Source organism: Takifugu flavidus, chromosome 13, assembly GCF_003711565.1.
Source record: "Takifugu flavidus isolate HTHZ2018 chromosome 13, ASM371156v2, whole genome shotgun sequence".
In the NCBI taxonomy this organism is placed as follows: Eukaryota; Metazoa; Chordata; class Actinopteri; order Tetraodontiformes; family Tetraodontidae; genus Takifugu; species Takifugu flavidus.
The window spans coordinates 9,475,152-9,489,118 of record NC_079532.1 but is presented as its reverse complement, the minus strand read 5'-3'; the positions used below and the strand labels follow the sequence as shown (position 1 = coordinate 9,489,118).

General features: G+C 54.0%; 1 protein-coding gene across 1 annotated transcript; it reads right to left on the bottom strand.

The window, feature by feature from the left end:
* lamb4 (laminin, beta 4) lies at nucleotides 1–13,324 on the bottom strand. The gene is made up of 34 exons (XM_057052637.1): nucleotides 13,268–13,324; nucleotides 11,473–11,865; nucleotides 9,832–9,967; nucleotides 9,576–9,649; nucleotides 9,309–9,497; nucleotides 9,108–9,171; nucleotides 8,826–9,037; nucleotides 8,355–8,475; nucleotides 8,091–8,279; nucleotides 7,851–8,006; nucleotides 7,674–7,777; nucleotides 7,392–7,471; nucleotides 7,103–7,283; nucleotides 6,731–6,862; nucleotides 6,462–6,647; nucleotides 6,218–6,330; nucleotides 5,989–6,103; nucleotides 5,741–5,918; nucleotides 5,390–5,533; nucleotides 5,085–5,316; nucleotides 4,349–4,506; nucleotides 4,037–4,261; nucleotides 3,726–3,943; nucleotides 3,547–3,643; nucleotides 3,106–3,475; nucleotides 2,886–3,034; nucleotides 2,584–2,795; nucleotides 2,198–2,392; nucleotides 1,842–1,986; nucleotides 1,563–1,770; nucleotides 1,047–1,182; nucleotides 803–973; nucleotides 581–734; nucleotides 1–508 (listed from the first exon to the last, which is right to left on the bottom strand). The coding sequence occupies exons 1-34, from the start codon at nucleotides 13,322–13,324 to the stop codon at nucleotides 369–371; spliced, it is 5,634 nt and encodes a 1,877-aa protein (XP_056908617.1). The 3' UTR covers nucleotides 1–368.
* Between the last annotated feature and the right edge of the window lie 643 nt (nucleotides 13,325–13,967).

Here is a 13,967-nt window from a genome sequence, read left to right as displayed (position 1 = left end):
TTGCTTTGGGGATTAGTTCTTTATCTTATCAGGGTCAAAACATGCAGAGATGAATGAGCATCATTTATAGATGTAATTATCAATATAAATGAAGACAGATGTTGTGTCTAACATTTAACAGCTAAACTGGTTTATTTGATCTATTTTTCAAAGATTTAAAAGATAATTTGGCTTCATATATGATCACTATCTTGATGACTAACGATTAAGAGTAAATAATTGCTAAACACCGACACAAATGTGCTTCTTATCTGCACTATGACACAGGTGAGAGTTTATTGGGAAGGTTCTCGTCTCGCAGCGCCACCAAACCCCCGAGGAACAAACGCAGGTCTAAACGGTCCCGGATGAAGCGGGAGCGGCGGCGCTCAGGACGTGCAGCCCAGATACTCTTCAGCACGTTTGGTGATGTTCCTCCGAAGAGCCTCCACAACCTCCACCAGCTCGGCCACGTCGGCTGCTTTCTCCTCCCTGCTCCTGATGAGGCCGCGGATCTTGTCCTCCAGCTCTGGGACACAGAATGGACGGCGGCTCAGTGGTGACATCGGACCGGTGCACGCTGGGGGGGGGGGGGGGGTACCTTGTATCTGCCTCAGCTTGTCCTCCATCCCTCTCTTCATCTTCTCCACCTCGTCCACAATCTTCTTCAGACGCTCTCCTGCTTCACCCTGAACGGTCTGACTGGCATTTTTCTGCTGTAACTCCTCAAACATCTTGGTCAGATTCTTCATCTCCTGAAGGACAGGAAGCAAAGGAAGAGCTGGCGGTTTGTTACGGAGACACACGCCTGTGCAACACTCACGTCCTCCACGTCAGTGGCCTCTTCTAACGCAGAGTCGGCAGCGTCTCTGGCGTCTGCCGCCACGTTTCGGTTCCCTTCAGTTTTTCTTTGTAAGTCTTTGATCCTTTGATGCAGATCTTCAGGTCGCCGACTCATCAGTTTGGCCTCCGTGTTGTGCAGCGTGTTAATAGTCTGAAATATGGAAGAGAAATCCCGTTTAAACATGTCAGATGCAGAAGGACCAGGATTTGTTTTCCTGTCTTACATCGGCGACTTGGTTTCGGGTCATATCTGTGTTCTGGCTCGCTGCTTCCAGGTCATCGTTCGCTTTATCCTGAGCTCGTTCGGCTTGATAAATATCTCTGCTGATCTCCGTCACGTCGATAGCTTTTGCCCGGTTTCTGTAAATAGGAAACAGGAGGAGCAACTGAAAAACATCAAAGCCAGTCAGCTTTGTTGTGGAGAGTTCGGCTGTATTTGAAGCTTCTTATTTTTAAGGTTAAATGATACCACATTTATGCCAAACTCCATCTAATGTAGCTAATAAAGCATAATCAGAGGAATTATTAGACGGGACTAGTTTTGATGAGCAAACTAATGAAATTGTTCAGTTTTCTGTTAAATGGGACTGAATAGTTTGACAGCATGAAATAATCCCTAAACGTGACGTTTTTATTGAGCAGTTCTTAGTTTCTTGCATCATCACACGCTGACGGGTGTTACCGACGGCCACCACTAGAGGTCACTGTCCCTGAGCTGCTGCTTGATTTCAGACACTAACTTGACTTCTTCTGCTTTCTTCAGCAGCTCCTGGGTGATGCTGGTGTGCTCCTCCAGCTTCTTTATGTCATCCTGGAATCTGCTGACGTTGGACAGCAGATTATTGATTTCGTCAATCATTGACCGAATCTGATCGGGTGATCGTGGCAACCGGATTCTCAGGACGGCTCTGGCCACTTTCTCAATGTCATCGGGATGAACCATCTCATCTGTGAGGGAGGAAACACTAACAGTGATGTGGGTTTCATCAGGGTTGATGCAACAAGCTCCGCAGACTGACCCATCAGGAAGTCTTTGGCTCGCTGGATCAGCTCCTTGGTTTTATTCTTTTCTATCTCAAAGGTGTCCATGGTGACGTTCAGCCGGTCCTGCATGTGTTCCGCCTGTTGTTTGGTGTCCTGAGCTGCCTGTTTAGCTCTATTGAGCTGACACAACAACGTTTCATTAGCAGGCTCTCTCGGGTGTCACTCGCTGAACGTTGGACAGCCTTTATCTTTGGATTCGCCTCCGAGGATGAAGCCAACATTCCCGTCCTACAGTGTTGTGTGTGAATTCTGCATATTCTTTCTGTTCCCTCTTACCTGCAGCTTGTTGTTAAATCAGCTCATATCAGCTAGTTATGGTGCTGTAACCTGCCTTGTTCTTTGACTCCTCCAGCCTGGATGGAAGCGTCTGGAGGTCCTCCTTCGCTCTCTGAGCTGTATCGGAAACATTCTGACTCAACGGGAGGATTCCATCACAGTTTGGACCCCCACATTTCCGCTGACCCTGACTCAGAAAACACAGGGCGCCGCCACATTCGGAACAATTCAGACCTGAACCTCCACAAATCTGCAGGAGAGAAAAAGAAGACTCGTTTAACTGTGCTGATCAGAGCCCAACAGAGGAGACCGAAGCACTAGAATGAATTCATTCACACATGAATGAACAAGGAAGCTCGTGTGCTTGTTGTGTAGCTGTTGTGTAGCTGTTGTGTAGCTGTTGTGTAGCCGTAAGTTTTCGCGCTTCAGCTCAGGACAGACCTGTCTGTTGAGGTCCACCACGCTCAGCCCTTTGACCTTCTTCTCCAGCTCCTTCTCCAGGTCTCCTTTGCTGCAGCACATGCTCAGGTTCAGCTCAGCCTCCTTTCTGGTGTTCATGGAGTCTTCCAGAGTTTGGTTGGTGTTCCTCACCCTCTCTTCATCCAACATGGAGGCGTTATTCAGCTTGCTGATCTCATCCAGAAGCTCTGAAGCTGACAACGTTCATCACAGTCACCAAGAGCCAGTTTGAGGTTTGAGGTAAGAGTTGAAAAGTTCAGCATACGAGACAAACGTGTTTTTACCGTCCACATCGCCCACGTCGGAGTGATTGCCTCGGTGTTTAATCTTGTTCAGCAGTTCCTCAGACTCCTGACGAAGTTTCTGGATTTCGTGGTTCAGGGGAGTTGGGTCAGGCAGGGTTAGGTTTGGGTGGCTGGTGTCGTTACTGTCTCTGGGACAACAGGGAATGTGGCGCAACATCATTAACCCTCTAACAGCAGCGTGGTTCACACGTGGACCAACCTGAGCGCCTCGTACAGCTCCTCCACCTCCTCCAGGACCAGCGGGGACAACGCCGTCAGGTTCCTCAGGCTGTCCAGCTTGGACTGCAGGTCCAGAACTCGTTGCAGGAGCCGATTGTCTGCAGGCCGGGTAACGTTGTGGATGTTGGGGATCAGCTTCTTCAGTACCTGGGAGGCTCGCTGAACGTCCGTCACGTCTTGGGCCCACATGGCGTTGCAGGGGTGACACTCTCTGCAGGCCGGGAACTCTGGATCGTATCCAGGAGCACACTCGTCACAGAAAATACCGGTAACTCCAGCCCGACACATGCACTCGCCGGTTTCAGGGTCACAGGACGGACGCTGGGTTCCATCCAGGTTGCAGTCACAAGCTGAGGAGCAGACGGGAGGGTTGGTGGTTTTCCAGCCGAAGGTGGAGGCAGAAGGTCGCGTGTGGACTCACGGATGCACTGCAGGTCTGGGTTCCCAAAGTGGTTCTCGCCACACTCGTCACACTGTCGGCCTCCAAACTCAGAGCGGCACGGGCACTGTCCCGTCACCTGAACACATGGCCACACCTCCATGACACCTCATTTCTGCTCTGAATATGACACCACCACGACTCGGCGTCTTGGCACCTGCCTTGTCACAGACGTAGGACAGCGCGCTAGCGGCGTCACAGCTGCAGGGCTGGCACCCCGACGCGCCGTCCATGTTCCAGTATCCGTCCTCGCACTCGTCGCAGAGGACGCCCACCACCCCCCTCCTGCAGGGACACTGTCCCGTCAGCGAGTCGCAGAAGCAGGGACTCCCCAGGGGACAGTGAGTCACCTCCGTCCCCCTCCGATCACACGAGCACTCTGTCACACAACGGATGACATCAGCACGCGTGCGCGGGAGGCTGGGGCCCAACAGACCATAATCAAGTCAAGCTTTCAGTACAGGGTTCTTGCCTTTGCAGTCCTGGGCCACAGCGTTGCCGTAGTAACCAGGTTTGCAGTCTTGGCAGCGTGGTCCCATCGTGTTGTGGAGGCAGCGTAGACATTCTCCCGTCACGCCGTCGCAGGCGTTGTGGTCACCGGGGTCAATGTTGTTGTTGCACAGACACAGCTCACAGCTAGCGCCCGCCAACGCCAGGTTGCCATAGTAACCCGGGCCGCACCTGTCACAGTTTGGACCTGGACGAGTCACAGTGGGATTCACTCGTCACTCATTTTCACTCGGGGCTCTACTTCCTGTCCCTGGACCCGGGCCAGAACTGATACCTTGGTGTCCCTCCCTGCAAGCACAGGTCAGCCCGAGGGAGCGCGGCTCATGGCGGCAAGAGGTGGCGAAAAAACGGCCGCTCCCTTGAATGTCCGGACAAAGGCAGGACTCGCAGGGCTGCCCCGATGTGGGGTCGCCATAGTAACCCTCCTCACACCTAGAACAGTAATACCAAGTGTGTGATAGGAAGAACACACCGAGAGGATCTGTGGTGACGTGAGGCCACAGATCAGCCGGTGCTGGTGGGCGGTTACAGGGCCGGAGCACGCGGGACTATTTCCACCATCGGCTTTAAGGCAACGCTGACACGGAAATCACAGCATCAACATTTAGTTTCCTGCATGAAGTGAAAAGGTGCCGCTGCTGAAAAGTAACCTTAAAAATCCTGTTTTAAATGTAACTTCCTCTGAAAATAGTTACTCACTGATTTATAACAACTTCTGCTTCTCTAGTCCTCATTTTTATACAAACCTTTCAGTTCTGAGAGAAATAATAAAGACTCTAATGAGGTCTTTTCTAGACACATTTACCGTGGCACCGCCTTACCGCCACCTACTGTTATAACCTTCAACATAATAGCACAGCTTTTTAAAAACACGTTTTCACGTCACCATATCAGTCGATTATCAGTAAAGAACGTTTAACATAAGGGCAACCTCCCAGGTCTCAGCTTTACCCCCCAATAGTGATTAACTCTTGTTGTTTTTACCCCATCATGTCAAATGCGACGCTGACCTGTCACAGTTGGGTCCCACCGTGTGCTCCCTGCAGCTCAGACACTCTCCCGTCTGGGGGTCACACTCCTCCGACATTCCGTTACATTGGCAGGGTCGACAGAGGGGGAAGCCCCAGTAGCCGGCGCGGCAGTGGTCGCAGCGCCGGCCAGCAACCTCCAAACGACACGAGCACTGACCTCTGACCTGATCGCACAAGTCAGACGTTGCTCCACGGGGGTCGCAGTCACACACTGGGAGGGAAAAGATGCTGCTTGGTTCAGAACAATCACCCAACGGCTTCATCCTACCAGCTAGACGGGCTACCTGCGCAGCCATCGGGTCCCAAACCGAACGTCATGGGTGCACAGGTGTCGCAGCAACGACCAATCACGTTAGGTTTACAGTCGCAGACTCCTCCCAGTTTACTGCAGCTGGGTCCGAGGGAGCCGACAGCGTTACACCTGCAGGCTGAGGAGAGTGTGGTGATGAGGAGGATGATGAGGATGATGATGGGAGGATGATGATGATGGTGATGAGGATGATGGTGATGAGGATGATGATGATGGTGATGGTGGTGAGGATGATGATGATGGTGATGATGATGATGGTGATGAGGATGATGATGATGGTGATGAGGATGATGGTGATGATGATGAGGATGACTGAAGTACTCACCAACCGCCCCGCCGTTGATCCGTGCCGACATGCTCCTGACGAGCCCCTCACACAGCTCCGGCAGGGCCTCCTGAGGGTGCAGCTCAGCCAGTCCGGCGCAGCGGAAGCGGCGGAAGGAGTCGATGTCGCTGTCGGAGCAGAAATCCCGCACGGACTCGATCCGTGGAATCAGCCCCATCTGGAAAATAGATTAAGACGGTGCAAAAAGGCGTTTTCTCCGCTGAGCAAACAGACCGAGGTGGTCTCACCGAGTCCACCAGGAGGTGCGAGCTGGGCGTGCCGTCGGGTTGCTTGTCAAAGACGATGTCCACGAAATACCGGCCGCCTGCGTTCATGCACACCGGAGCATCGAGAACGGCCGCTCTGGACGCACGAGAGTAACGAGTGTGAGGGGCATCGAGCAACTGACGCTGCTCACAATCAGGTGATCAGGTGGGTCTTTACGGCTCGAGGTGGTCATGTGACCTTCAGTCTAACCTGGAGTCTCCAGGAAGGAGCAGAGCTTTACTTCCTGTCGGGTCACTGGTGCACCTGCCTTCGCCCAGGGACACTGGGGTGATGCTGACTGAAGCTACCCAATCAGACGGCGCCTGCAGAGGGGGGTAAATAAACAGGAAGCACAGCCGTAGTGTAAAGGTTGGTGTCCAGGAGGGTAGCGCCCTGACCCTGACCCTGACCCTGGCCTGCAGCAGAAGCAGGTCTGGGATCTGACTGATCCCACCTCGGGCTCATAGCGGATGACGAGCTGGTAATCCATGGATGTTGGGAGGTTGTCCACGATGAATCTGAGACCCGCCCCGTCCTGCACCCTGACCAGTCCTTGTCCAGTCCAGGTGATGGGCTGCCCGGCCGTCCTCCGACGGGGAATGATCTGGAGCGCGTGGCCCGGGTCCAGAGGGATGCTGCGCTGTACCGTGGAAACACACCGCGCTTCGGGATCAGACGAGCTGGGAGCAGCTTATTGGTCAGCCGATTGTTCAGACGTCCCACCTGCTCCTGTCTCCGGTGGCGGGCGCTGCGCCGGGTCCTCCGGACCAGAACAATTCTTCCATTGGAGAGCTTAAAGTCGTAACCTTGCTGTCTATAGAACTGCTCACACGTTGGAGATATACCCAGATTTAACTGAAAAGGCAACACACCGTTATACAGGAACATCGTATGGTGCACATTCATATAGCCGCAAGGTAAAGTCCTCCAAGGAAGGTCTCTGCGTCGACTGGACTAGCCAAGGTTCTCTTCAGTTCTGACCCGAAGAAGCCTTCTGGAGAGGAGGTGAAAACCCCAAAAGTCCAGTCGACGCAGAGACCTTCCTAGGATAACCACGACCTGGACAATAATGTAAATAATCCTGTTTGTTCTCACCAGAGGAGAAGATGGAGGGTTGGCAGTTGTAGAGGAAGCGCCTCCATGCAGTGGAGCAGCTAGCTCTGCCTCATACAGGAAGTAGTCCAGTGAAGGCAGGAAGTAGCCCTGTGCAGGGTCAGAGCAGCGCCGGCCCACCATATTGGGCAGACAGCGACACTGGCCCTCCTCTGGAGAGCATCTGAAGAAAGAAATTAAATATTCAGGCTCGGTTCCAATAGTAAAAATAAATAAATAAAAATGCCTTTTGAAATGTGCTGCTATAAAATTCTTAAAGGCAGAAACTTACTGGGTGCTCTGAGCTCCTCCGATATCACAGTCGCAGGGGGAACACCTGAATAAAGAGTTACCCAAACCCCAAAAACCTGGCTGGCCACAGAAATACACATGCACATTTACACATCACAAAACTTAAACCTATAATTCTTTATTTTTACAAGGAGACGTAAGCTGTGAAATGTCTCTTATGTATTTTGATTTTTAGAGTTAAGGCCAATTGGTGAGATTTGTAGTGACCCATTTCCGCCACAAGAGGCCGCTAGTTACCGCCTCATAGTTACAGAAAGCCTACCTGGCATCGATCACACAGCGGTCCGATGGCCAAAGGGTCACATTTACAACTTCCTGTTAACTGGTCACATGACCCGATGGTTCCTGAGACGTGACAGCTACACTCTGAAAGAGTTCAATCAGAAAATTAGGATGTTCTTCTTCGTTGACACGTCTTTGAGATGAGTTGGAACCCCACCCTGACAGCCGCTGGGGTCGTCGGGTCTCAGGTTAAAGAAGCCGTATTTGCAGCGGTCGCATCGTTGACCCTCCACGGTGTCTTTACAGACACACTGACCGGTCCGAGGATCGCACAGACCGCCGCCTTTCGAACCAGCCGGGTCACAGTCACATGCTGAAAGATAGAGGGAACCCCCCCCCGCTGAGCTGGATGACCACAAGATGTTAAAATGGTTAAATAACAGCACGTTTGGCGTACGTATGCAGGCCTGTGGGTCGTCCTTGGCCCTCCGTGGGTCCTGATAGAAGAAGGGCTGGCAGAGCTCACACTGAGGCCCCGTCCTGCCGTGGCGGCAGTTGTCACACACGCCGCCACTCACGCCGCCCGTGGCCTCAAATCGAGCGATGTCAAAGTGACACGTTTCTGAGTGGCCGTGGCAGTTGCATCCTGACAGACAGCCAAAGGGATTTCATGTAACCTCATGTGCACGATGCAGCGCCACGAATGAACGGAGCTCTTTACTTCTGCAGATGGCAGCTGCATTTTGGCCTCCAGGCCTCCAGGGGGCGTCGTGGTGGAAGTCTCTACACCTCTCACAGTTCTCTCCAGCGGTGTTGTGCAGACACACACATCGGCCATGAACCTGAGGACCAGACAAGTTTTAGTTCCTTTTCGACAAAATGAGGACACTTAATCACAAAGTATTAACGTTTCCTTTCGTTACCAGGAACAGACAAACTAATCCCTTTGTGGACAACAACGGTATTAAAATCTGTGGGACACATTTGCAGACCCAACAAAATGAGCATTATTTTAAATATCACACATTAGTTAACCTTTTGTCGTGTCTTAACTGGCCAAATATGACGTCACAATTTTCAAGAGCGTGCTGAACTGCAGCCGGCCACCAGAGGGCAACTGAGACTTTTATGGAAATGTGTGTATTTATTAACGATAATCTCCATCTGATTTGAGCTGTTCCTGTTGAATCACCATTCCGGTCTCACTGAAGGCGTCCCCCCGGCCCTGGTCCACAGGCGTGCACTGGCTGGCGTGACCGTTACAGAAGCAGCTGCCTCGGACCACCATGTCATACAGGGCGTAGTAATATTTGTCCTGCGGGTTTCTGCGCTTCCTCAGCAAGGTGTCGCCCAGAGTGAAGAGACGCGTGAAGTTGATGCGGATGTTGGTCACCTTGATCAGATCTGAGGACGACAGACGTATGTTCGCTGTTCTCCTGCAGGAATGGTGCTCGCAGCATCGCCGGCTCGTTACCTCGGATGTTGTACGCATACGGGTCCTCTATCTCAAAGACAGGATCCAAGGCCTTCAGCACCACCTGGTGGCCACCAAGAGGAAACTCATCAGAGCTCATGAACAGCACAGTCATCTCCTAATAATCTGCAGGTCGTTGCCGTGGTTGGTTGATCGACTGATCGATTGATCGATTGATCGATTGGTCGGTTGATTGATCACCTCTCCATCGGTGGACGGCTCTGAGCTGGAGTATCTGCTGTCACAGACGACGTCGTCGATGCTGTTCGCCAGCTCATTGGGCACCGAAGGAAAATGGAGCAAACAATCTTCTGCAAAGTAGCGAAACACCTTCCAGGTTTGGCCAAAGTCCCTTGAGCGCTCCACCAACATGGCGGCCGGACGGAAACTCTGCAGAGGAACAACTTCCTGAATCCGCTGTCCGTCCCTTGTTTTCCTGCTACTCACATAACTACATTATATTCTAACCTTGAATTTCAGAACCAGGTGGCTGAACTGGAACACCGTCTCCAGGTCCAGTCTGACGCTGACCTGGTGAACCCCTGCAGACGCAGCAACGTGAACAGCTTTAGGTGTGCAGGTGAGCTAACTAACCCAACCCTAACCCTAACTAACCCAACCCTAACCCTAACTAACCCAACCCTAACCCTAACTAACCCAACCCTAACCCTAACCCTGACTAACTAATCCTGGACCTGGACCCATCAGCCCTCCTGCTGCTCACCGTTCTCTGACTGCCACCACTTCAGCTTCCTCTCAGGCTCAAAGGTGGTGATGACGTTCTCAATCAGGTGGCTGTTGGGGTTGCCATAGCGATTGTACGGCAGCCGCGAATCACAGGTGAAGCATTTCTGCTCCTCCTGGTGGACGAAAACAGGTCACGCACGTTCACAATCACACAAGTACTGTGGTGTGGTTGCACACAGGGAACTAAAATTCATTAAATGTGGTAATAATATTCTCATAATCTTTTGATGGGTTTGATTATTAAAGCTAATTATTATAATAATATAAAATGGAGCATTGTTCAGACCAAAGCAGGTAAATAAACCTGTTATGAATGAAACTGTCTGGAGAGGTGAAAGGGTGAAACAGGCAGGAATGAAGACTTAATTCCTCAGGGGGGAGGGAAAGCAAACGCTAATAGTGACAAATCAGAACACGTTGGAGAATGAAAGTCATGAGTCAAGGTGCACGAAGCACAAGCACATCAATCAGGCAGAAATCACACAAGAGCGAGGTGGGGGGGGGGGGGGAGGGGGGGGGGGAGGGGGAGGGGGCAGGGGGGAGGGTGGAGAGGAGGGGAGAGGGAGGGAGGGGAGGGGAGGGGAGGGGAGAGGGAGGGGGGGAGAGTGAGGGGAGAGGGAGGGGAGAGGAGGAGGGGGAGAGGGAGGGGAGAGGGAGGGGGGAGGCGGGGGGAATAGAGAGGAAGGGAGGGGAGGGGAGGGGAGAGGAGGGGAGGGGAGGGGGAGGGAGGGAGGGGGGATAGGGAGGGGGGGGAGGGGAGGGGAGGGGAGAGGGAGGGGGGGAGAGGAGGGGAGAGGGAGGGGAGAGGAGAGGAGAGGGAGGGGAGAGGGAGGGAGGGGGGGGCATAGAGAGGAAGGGAGGGGAGGGGAGGGGAGAGGAGGGGAGGGGGGGGCATAGGGAGGGGGAGGGAGGGGAGGGGGAGGGAGGGAGGATAGGGAGGGGAGGGGAGGGGGGGGAGGGGAGGGGGGGAATAGGGAGGAGGAGGGCGGGGGGGGAGGGGAGGGGGGGGGGGGCATAGGGGGGAAGGGGGAGGGGAGGGGAGGGGAGAGGGAGGGGGGGAGAGGAGGGGAGAGGGAGGGGAGAGGAGAGGAGAGGGAGGGGAGAGGGAGGAGGGGGGGGGCATAGAGAGGAAGGGAGGGGAGGGGAGGGGAGAGGAGGGGAGGGGGAGGGGAGGGGAGAGGGGGGGCATAGGGAGGGGAGGGGAGGGGAGGGGAGGGAGGGAGGGAGGCAATAGGGAGGGAGGAAAGAGGGGAGGGGAGGGGAGGGGAGAGGGAGGGGAGGGGGAGGGGAGGGGAGGGGGGCATAGGGAGGAAGGGAGGGGGAGGGAGGGAGGGGGGGCATAGGGGGGAAGGGAGGGGAGGGGAGGGAAGGGGAGGGGAGGGGAGGGAGGAGGGGGGCATAGGGCGGAAGGGAGGAGGGGAGGGGAGGGAGGGGAGGGGAGGGAGGGGGGGGCATAGGGAGAGAAGGAGGGAGGGGAGGGGAGGGGAGGGGAGAGGAGGGGAGGGGGGTGCGTTCAGCAGCACTACCTGACACCAGGGTGGTGTTTTTAACTTTATTCCTCTCTGAACCAAACATGACTCCTCTAGAAACGCTGCCATGCTGTGATGTGACCTCTGACCTCCAGGTATCCGATGATGCAGTAGTTCTCTGGGCCGTCCAGACCGCAGGTGGAGGAGGCCGACAGCTGAGATGCTCGACCCACCATCAGGTCACCGAGTGGCGGGTTGCAGGAGCCATCGGGACAATGGTCCTGGAGATCCTGGGGATCCTGGAGGTCCTGGGGATCCTGGAAGTGTTGGAGGTCTTGGAGATCCTGGAGGTCCTGGAGATCCTGGAGGTCCTGGAGGTCTTGGAGGTCCTGGGGATCTGGAGGTCTGGAGTTCCTGGGGGTACTGGGGATCCTGGAGCTCTTGGAGATCCTGGAGGTCCTGGAGTTCCTGGTGGTCTTGGAGATCCTGGATGTCCTGGGGATCCTGGAGGTCCTGGGGATCCTGGAGGTCCTGGAACTGAGCTACTGGAAGAAAAACTGCAGAAAGAGAGACAGATATTCTCTTATTGAAGATCTTTGATGCCTCAGTTGTACCTCAAGTGCAAAAAAAATAACTTAAGGTGGTGCAGGTGGAGGAGGTGGTGGAGGAGGTGGGGGAGGAGGTGCAGGTGTAGGTGATGGTGGAGGAGGTGGTGCAAGTGGTTGCAAGTGGAGGTGGAAGAGGTGGTGCAGGGGTAGGGGGGGTGGGGGATGATGGTGGAGGAGGGTGGTGAGGGTGGAGGTGATGGTGGAGGAGAGGAGGTGGGGCAGGTGGAGGTTGATGGTGGAGGAGGTGGTTGCAGGTGGAGGTGATGGTGGGGGGTGGTGCAGGTGGAGGTGGGTGCGGTGGAGGAGGGTGTGCAGGTGGAGGTGGAGGAAGTGGAGGTGGAAGAGGTGGAGGTGGTGCAGGTGGAGGAGGTGGTGCAGGTGAGGTGGAGGTGGTGCAAGTGAAGGTGGAGGAAGTGGCGCAAGTGGAGGTGGTGCAGGTGGAGGTGGTGCAGGGAGGTGGAGGTTGGAGGTGGTGCAGGTGGAGGTGGAGGAGTGGTGCAAGTGGAGGTGGTGCAGGTGGAGGAGGTGGAGGTGGAAGAGGTGATGCAAGTGGAGGAGGTGGTGCAGGTGGAGGAGGTGGATGGTGGAAGAGGTGGTGGTGCAGGTGGAGGTGGTGGGGTGGAGGAGAGGTGGTGCAGGTGGAGGTGGTGCAAGGGAGGTGGATGGAAGAGGTGGAGGTGGTGCAGGTGGAGGTGGAGGAAGTGGAGGTGGAAGAGGTGGAGGTGGTGCAGGTGGAGGAGGTGGAGGAGGTGGAGGTGGAAGAGGTGGTGCAAGTGGAGGTGGAAGAGGTGGTGCAGGTGGAGGTGGTGCAAGTGGAGGTGGAAGAGGTGGAGGTGGTGCAGGGGGAAGGTGGAGGAAGATGGAAGTGGAGGTGGAAGAGGTGGAGGTGGTGCAGGTGGTCAGGTGGAGGAAGTGGAGGTGGAAGAGGTGGAGGTGGTGCAGGTGGAGGTGGTGCAGGTGGAGGTGGTGGTGGGGTTGAGGTTGATGGTTCCAGTCCAGCTTGGGCCTTTCTCAGTATCTTCTCTCTGGACTTTTCATGGGTTCTCTGGTCTCCAACCAGGCCAGGATCAAACCCTGAACCTTCCCCCCCACACCACCCTCCTGTAACCATGGTAACCCAGGTCCTCCGGTAACCCTGACAACCTCCCTCTTCCAGGAAGCCCACCAAGCTTGTTGCTACCTATCCCACCTGCTGCTGTCCCAAAGCATTGTGGGATACCGGCGCCACGTTTGGGAGCGACGCCAAGAGGCAACAAGCAGAAGAATCCTCCATCGAGCTTCAACATGCCTCAGAAAGACCTTTTCAATTCCAAATGCTCTGATGGTGCCGGCACACCTGGGCGACCGACCCGAACGAGACGAGCGACTCACCGAAGAAAAGAACCAGAAACATGGTGGGTCGGGACGGCGCCGCTGTCCTGGTGTCACTGAAGTAAAAAGACAAACAATTAAAGAGGCCGAGTTTAAGGTGGACAACAGGTAACAGATCAGAACGGGGGGGGGGGGGGGATCGGGGGGGGGTCTGCCTCAGGTTCTGTTCTGCCTCAGGTTCTGTTCTGTCTCAGGTTCTGGTCGGTCTCTTAAAGGTCAGATTCAGGTCAGCAGTGCAGGGAAACATTTATTTACTTATTATTAACGAACGTGGGCACAATGGGAAGTTACTCATTAACTCGTTTGGGTTTCATTATTTCATTGATGAATGATTATTGTTTCCAAAATCATCAGAATGAATCAAGTTTAGGAACTAGTCAGGACTAACAGTCACTTAACTAAACTAAACTAGCTGCTGTTTTGATATTTTAGTTGAAAAATGCAACGATCTGAACTAATTTAGTGTAACCAGATTGTATCAAACACCTGGGTTGACTTTGTCCTGCTTTATCTATTTACTGGGTTATATTCTGGTCACATGGTCACCTGTACAGGTGTGCAGCTCTGGTGCTCACAGCTCGTTAAACTAACGACAAACGCACCAATTTTTACAGGAAGCTTCTAAAATCAGCAGCAACATTTACAGTTTAGAACATTCAGAGGAG

Bases quoted from the DNA above. Each gene is read 5' to 3' on its own strand.
- lamb4 (XM_057052637.1), bottom strand. From the start codon at position 13,324: ATGTTTCTGGTTCTTTTCTTCGGTGAGTCGCTCGTCTCGTTCGGGTCG. The intron at 9,650-9,831 runs GTGAGCAGCAGG...CTGCGTCTGCAG, and splicing joins GTGGTGGCAGTCAGAGAACG to GGGTTCACCAGGTCAGCGTC. The intron at 4,507-5,084 runs GTCAGCGTCGCA...TTACTGTTCTAG, and splicing joins GTGGGACCCAACTGTGACAG to GTGTGAGGAGGGTTACTATG.